The 7,750-nt window shown below is 39.8% G+C and overlaps 1 protein-coding gene across 1 annotated transcript; it reads left to right on the forward strand.

Annotated features, from left to right (window-relative positions):
• Window positions 1–271: 271 nt before the first annotated feature.
• On the forward strand, window positions 272–2,128 carry LOC137638398 (zinc finger protein 500-like). The gene is made up of 2 exons (XM_068370444.1): window positions 272–1,537; window positions 1,774–2,128. Exons 1-2 carry the CDS (start codon window positions 674–676, stop codon window positions 1,783–1,785), a joined length of 876 nt encoding a protein of 291 aa, XP_068226545.1. The 5' UTR covers window positions 272–673; the 3' UTR covers window positions 1,786–2,128.
• Window positions 2,129–7,750: the final 5,622 nt, after the last annotated feature.

Genomic DNA, 7,750 nt, shown 5'->3' on the forward strand with positions numbered 1-7,750 from the left:
TGACGTGTTATTGTTTCGGTGATTTAGTGACGTGTTATTGTTTCGTGATTTAACGACGTGTTATTGATTCGGTGATTTAGTGACGTGTTATTGATTCGGTGATTTAGTGACGTGTTATTGATTCGGTGATTTATTGCCCTAGTACTTAAGTGATTCGGTGAATAGACCATGAAGGGATATTAATTTAATAATTCTGCGGTTTAGCCATTGGTGATTCAGTGTTTTAGCGATAGTGATTCGGTGACAGTGACAAACTGCTCGTAGTGGATCAAAAGTGCTTTTTATGATCCACCATGTCTTTCAATGCAGGGAAGTTTTTTGAGGACCCTCGGGGGCACCTCTTATCGTTGAGAGATGCCAAGAAAAATGACTTGCGAAAGATTGCTGAACAAGCAGGGATTCCTGTATTGCCCTCCATGGTGAAAGCAGAACTTCTGGGTAGAGTTTTGGATTTCCTGGTAGCCAAAGCTTCCGTTTCATCAGAAGAAACTGCTCCCCTTCGGCCCCTTACGTTAGGGAGAGGTGAAGCTAAGGCTATAGAGGATCCAGAATTGGTGAAGCTCAAGTTGCAGCTTGAATTGGAGTGAGAGAAAAAGGCAACTCATCAAGCTGAATACGAGCAGAAAGAAAGGATGATAGCCTTGGAACGACGGGAAAGAGAAGAAAAGATAAAATGGAGAGACAGCTGGCCAGTATCAGGTTGAACGAGAAAGGCAAAGAGAGAGAGCTTGGCGAATGTTTTTCCCTCACTAAGGCTCTTAAACTACTACCACCGTTTGATGAAAAAGAACCAGACGTGTTCTTTGGTATTTTTGAGGACACAGCCACAACCTTGCATTGGCCAAAAGAACAATATGTTCTACTCATTCGGAGTGCACTGAAAGGTAAGGCTGCTCATATAGCTTCGCAAATGTTAGAGGAACGAGATTACTATGTCCTAAAGAAAGCTGTCCTTGATGCCTATACCATTACAGCTGAAGGGTATAGGCAAATGTTCAGGAACTCCATCAAAGGAACCACCCAAACTTATTTGGAATTGTTTCAGGTCAAATTAAAACAGTTTAGAAAATGGCTAGAATCTGAAAACATAACTACCTTTGAACAATTACAGAACTTAATGGTACTAGAGGAGTTTTTGAGGAGAATTCCTTCCAACATTTCTATGTACATCAGAGAACGGCAGGAGAAGGAGGGGAAGAAGGCGGCTCTTCTTGCTGATGAATATCACCTCATCCATAAGGTAAAGAAACATAACTCTACAGATCAGGCAAGTATTAATATTTATTGTTCCTTCTGTAAACAGAAGGGACATGCCATTAAAGACTGTCCTAACCCCCGATGTCAATTTTCTAAGGTTATGCAGCCTTCTCAGCAAACAGCAGGGAACAGACCAGAGACTACTCAGAGCAAAAACCAAAGAAGGATTGCTCTCCATTGTTCTCAAGTCACAAATGACTTCTCTGATTTCCTTTGCTCTGGTACTGTCAATAATTACCCTGTAAAGTTGTTAAGGGACACAGGATCGTCACAAACTATAGTAAGTGGTAAATTGAAACCTCTGACTCTGCCTACTAATAAATGTTACCATCACTGATCTATCCAGTAAATTAGTGTTACCTCTGGTTAATATGCATATAGATTGCCCTTACTTTACTGGAAGAACCGAAGTAGCCTTACTGGATAGAGAATTACCTTGTGAGAAAGCTGATATTCTGTTAGGAAATGATTTAGCTGAAGGAACTGTCTTACCTAATCTCATTATTTCTCAACCAGGGTGTGTTATAGAAAATGAGCAGAACCAACAGGAAGTTCTACCTTGCCAAGCCACCACTCGTTCTGCTGCTACTAAAGCTGCAATTGGAGTTCCCACTGATGACGACACCTCAAACTCCTTACCAGACTTGGTTGGTCTCCATCATGATGAATTCGTCAATCTTCAGAGATCAGATGATAGCCTTAAGGGATGCTTCAATAAGGTTGAAAATCCCTCGGATAAGAGCCATAAGTTACCCTTATTTTATCTAGAGAATAATATCCTCATGCGTCATTACAGGTCTCCTACACTGACTGAGAAAGACTCGTGGCGCGACTGTCATCAACTGGTTGTACCTGGCAGCCTCCGATCTTCAATTATGAAATTAGCCCGCTCTGCTGAGAGTCATCTAGGCATCATGAAGACATACAGGTGCCTCCTAGAAGATTTCTACTGGCCCAGAATGAAGATGGACGTAAAGAGTTTCGTAGAGAGGTGTCATGTGTGCCAAGTTACCGGAAGACCTAATGAAAAGATACCACCAGCCCCTCTAGTGCCCATTGTGGTCCCTAGTACACCTTTTGATAAAATAATTATAGATTGTGTTGGGCCTTTGCCAAAAACTAGCCGGCGTAATGAATATATACTAAGTGTTCTTTGCCCCACTACTAGGTTCCCTCTAGCATTTCCACTTAAAAATATCTCTGCTAGAAACATTATCCAACAACTGATAAAAGTTTTTACATTGTTTGGTTTTCCTAGGGAACTTCAATGCGATAGAGGTACCAACTTTACCAGTACTTTGTTCCCGAGTGCTCTCCATCAATTTAATATCTTTAATGTTCTCTCTTCAGCCTATCATCCTCAATCCAATGGGGCCTTAGAGAGAGTTCATCAGACTCTAAAGAACTTGCTACGACGATATGGAATGGAAACGGAGAAGGAATGGGATGAAGACATCGACTTACTTCTGTACATACTTCGCAGCGTGCCAAATGAGTCTACAGGAGTTTCTCCATTCGAGATGATGTTTGGACGAAGACCCAGGTCAAACCTCAGCATGATAAAAGAAGATACTAAAAGGTTCTAGGAAAGAAAATCAGGTAAGCCTTCCCCAATACTTGAAGTCCTTGGAGGAGAAGTTGTTGCATATCCATGCCTTCGCTCGAAAGAACTTGCAGCATGCTCAAGAGCTTATGAAGGATAGATATGATAAGAAGGCAAAGGTAAGAGAGTTAAAGTGTGCAGATAAGGTGCTGGTATATCACTGCGTACCTGGCTCTCCCTTGAGAGAGAAATTCATGGGACCTTATCAGATTATCAGGCGGACCACAAAAACAAACTGTTATTGCAACTCCTGACAGACGTAAGCCAACTCAGCTTGTACATGTGAACTTGATAAAACCCTATCATGAATCTACCACAGGTATAGTTAATCATGTAATTCATGACTTTAAATCTGCCAAGCAGAGTTTGTCACTAACGCCTCTTAATCACAGGTCACAGAATGAGATGCAGAATGAGGTGCAGACTCCTACCAAGGTTGGTACAGACGTGAGCCACGAGGATGACGAGACTGATTTCAGTGTAAAGTCGACTTTGTCTTGGAAGGACATGAACAATTCGGAAATTCTAAAGTCCCTTCCACGGTTCCTAGACTGTTCACCAAATCAAAAGAAAGACTTGAGTATACTCATTAGCAAGTATGCATCAATTTGTTCAGATAGGCCTGGAAGTTGCACCAAAGTAAAGCATGATTTAGTACTAGAACCTAATACAAACCCCATCAGACAATCTTTTTACAGGGTATCTCATCGCCATCTGCCTATCTTGAAACAGGAAGTGGAATACCTGCTGGAACATAACCTCGCTAAGCCCAGTACATCCCCATGGGCTTCTCCATGTATTCTGGTAAGGAAAGCCAACAATACCTACAGTTTGTGTACTGATTATAGAAAACTTAACTTAAAGACTGTAAAAGACTCTTACCCGTTGCCCAGAATAACTGATATAATAGATTCTGTCAGTAATACCAAATATTTAACTCAAATAGACCTACTGAAAGGCTACTACCAGATTAAGCTAACCGAAAGGGCCAAAAAAGCTTCAGCATTCATCACTCCTTTTGGTTTATTTGAATATAATGTATTACCATTTGGCCTAACCAATGCCCCAGCTACATTTCAGAGGACTATGCAAGACATCATCAGGGGTCTCCCCCATGTACATGTGTACCTGGATGACATTGTCGTAGCAACCACTACCTGGGAAGAACACCTGAGAATACTAACTTCCCTCTTCGAAAGATTAAGAGAGGCAAACTTGACCATCAACCTTGCAAAGAGCTCTTTTGGTAAAGGTCAGGTAACTTATCTCTGTCACATCATAGGCAGTGGCACTATTGTTCCTAAGGATGTGAACATTGGTGCCATCCAGGAACATCCAGAACCAAGGAATAGGAAAGAGCTTAAGACATTTCTAGGCATGGTATCATACTATTCCCGATTTTGCCCTAATTTTTCAACAATCACTGCCCCACTTTTTGCTCTAACTTCAACCAAAGTACCCTTTAAGTGGACATGTAATCATAACAGGGCCTTTGATCAGCTAAAACTATTTATGGTTTCAAAGCCACTTCTACAAGCTCCTGACTTCACCAAACCTTTTATCCTTCAGGTAGATGCCAGCAACATCGGTTTTGGTGGTGTTCTTCTACAGGAAATTGCGAGTGATGGTGCTGTTTCCTTGCCACTGTTGGAGAGACTCTTGCCCATAGCCTATCATTCTGGATTCTTCAAAGGGTCACAAGTCAGATGGGCTACAGTAGAAAAAGAATTATTCAGTATAATCAACACTGTGCTACATTTCCGTCCGTATCTGGAAGGCCTAGACAATGTTGTTGTCTACTCTGACCACATGCCGCTGAGTTTCCTCCACCGTGCGAAGTTCACCAACCAGAAACTTCTCAGATGGTCCTACATTCTCTCCTCATTTAACATCTAAGTGAGGAAAATCTCTGGATCATGGAACACCATCGCCGATGCCCTATCGCGTCAACCTCGGCTCCAGAGGAGTTGAGAAAAATTATTTTGAATTGTATAAATCTCAATTTTTTGTTATATTCTTGAAATAGTCTTGTATAGTAATTTTACTCTTAAAAGGGGAGGAATGTAATGTCCTAACATATTTCTAATTGTTACCTTTATATTAAGCCTCCACAACCGCCATCTGTTGTTTGGTTATGTCTCCAGACTTATATTTTAGTCCTTGTTTTCCTAGCACCGCTAGTGAATTATTGTAAAATTACTTGTTATTTTTATTGTTGATCCTTGGGAAAACTGACTTAACAGCTTTCCATGCTTCGGTAAGTGAGAGCTCCTTAACCTTTGGTGGTGAATACTTGTTTCTTAATTTAAAGCATTGTAATATTGTGCTATTCTTTATAGTGAGAAAGGAGTAATATACTTTTGATTGTACTAATGGTTGTATCTATCCTACGGTAACCATTGAGGCATATAATAATTGTTCGATCACGAGTGTCAACTAAAAATAGAAAAAGGTTAACATCAAGGAAAAACGGAAATTCATTACAATATATATATATATATATATATATATATATATATATATATATATATATATATATATATGTAATAGGTTGGCCAGGGCACCAGCCGTCTGTTGAGATACTACCACTAGAGAGTTATGGCGTCTTTTGGCTCGCCATACAGTACTACATTGGCTTCTTCTCTCTGGTCACTGTTCATTTTCCCTTTGCCTATACATACACAGAATACTCTGGCCTATTCTTTACATATTCTCCTCTGTCTTCGTACACCTGACAACACTGATATTACCAAACAATTCTTCTTCACCCAAGGGGGATAACTACTGCACTGTAATTGTTCAGTGGGAACTTTCCTCTCACTAAGGAGAAGGACACTCCAAAATCAAACCATTGTTCTCTAGTCTTGGCTAGTGTCATAGCCTCTCTACCATGGTCTTCCACTGCCTTGGGTTAGAGTTATCTTGCTTGAGGGTACATAAGTGTTGGTTGTCGGCCACGAGCTATTCCCGAGAGAGTCGTCGTTGGGTGAGAGAGAGAGAGAGAGAGAGAGAAGGTTCCGAAAGATCCGTAAACATTAAATAATGTTGAATGCATTCCCGACAAGGCTCCAAAAGATCCTCCATGTTTCCACGAAGACAGCAAAAAGAGTCGGCTGAAATCTTCAAATCTTGTAAGCTAAAGAAGATGGTTCGCCTCCAGGAATTCAACCCTTCTTTTTCTTCATTCATTTTGACTATTTATGATCATTCCTTCCTATTGTAAAGACCTGTGAGACCTGTGAGAGAGAGAGAGAGAGAGAGAGAGAGAGAGAGAGAGAGAGAGAGAGAGAGAGAGAGAGAGAGAGAGAGCATGTTTCATTCTTGTTATATTTCATCTCCAATCATTCGCAGAAAGTATTGTTCATGGTATTCATTTTCTGAATATCATAAGCAATCAATATCAACAGGCAATAATGATGAATGCATTCTTGACAAGGCTCCGAAAGATCCTTAAGATCCTTCGTGTGTGTGCGAAGACAGCGAAAGGAGTCATCGCAAATCTTCAAAGTGGCTCCGGCGGAAAAGGGAAATTGTACGCTGAAGATTATTCTCCTGCAGGAAATCTACCTTTTTATTTTTTTTCATCTTGACCTGTGAGAGAGAGAGAGAGAGAGAGAGAGAGAGAGAGAGAGAGAGAGAGAGAGAGAGAGAGAGAGAGGTAATTTTAGCGTCTTCACAGACATCGTACGTCTGGTAGGGTTGAATGGCAGTGACGTCAGCTGGCTTGACGTTACACAATTGTCCTATTTTTCAATGGAATTTCAATATCATTAATATCATAAACTCACTCTCTCTCTCTCTCTCTCTCTCTCTCTCTCTCTCTCTCTCTCTCTCTCTCTCTCTCTCTCAACATTCTTACCTGGAGACTCTTTGACTGCGGACTCCGGCTGAATTCAAGAATAGACTTGGAGCGTAATTGCTTTCTCCCGGAGACTGTTTGGCTCTTGCTACGATTTTTTTTATTTTTTACTAGGGCTGATTGGGCTGCAATGATAGTTAGTACTGAGTATGTGTTTCTTATTTGAATTGTTATTTTACGAGAAATTAAAAAGTGCCTATGCCTGCCTAGCAAGAATCGGGCGTTATGTATACATTAATATTGATGAAAATGGCCATGATACTACATGGATTATTAATCCTATTATACATTTAATTTTACGCGAGAGCGAATGGTCCGAACACTTGAATGAAATATATTAAAGGTCAGAAAACTCAAGTGAAAGATATGAAGGATCAGAAAACTCAAGTGAAATATATGAAGGGCCAGAAAATTCAAGTGAAATATATGAAGGGTCAGAAAACTGAAGTGAAATATATGAAGGATCAGAAAACTCAAGTGAAATATATGAAGGATCAGAAAACTCAATTGAAATATATGAAGGGTCAGAAAACTCAAGTGAAATATATGAAGGGTCAGAAAACTCAAGTGAAATATATGAAGGGTCAGAAAATTCAAGTGAAATATATGAAGGATCAGAAAACTCAAGTGAAATATATGAAGGGTCAGAAAATTCAAGTGAAATATATGAAGGGTCAGAAAACTGAAGTGAAATATATGAAGGGTCAGAAAACTGAAGTGAAATATATGAAGGATCAGAAAACTCAAGTGAAATATATGAAGGATCAGAAAACTCAAGTGAAATATATGAAGGATCAGAAAACTCAATTGAAATATATGAAGGGTCAGAAAACTAAAGTGAAATATATGAAGGGTCAGAAAATTCAAGTGAAATATATGAAGGGTCAGAAAACTCAAGTGAAATATATGAAGGATCAGAAAACTCAAGTGAAATATATGAAGGGTCAGAAAACTCAAGTGAAATATATGAAGGATCAGAAAACTCAATTGAAATATATGAAGGGTCAGAAAACTCAAGTGAAATATAAGAA

The sequence above is a fragment of the Palaemon carinicauda genome, chromosome 3 (genome assembly GCF_036898095.1).
Source record: "Palaemon carinicauda isolate YSFRI2023 chromosome 3, ASM3689809v2, whole genome shotgun sequence".
Taxonomy (NCBI): Eukaryota; Metazoa; Arthropoda; class Malacostraca; order Decapoda; family Palaemonidae; genus Palaemon; species Palaemon carinicauda.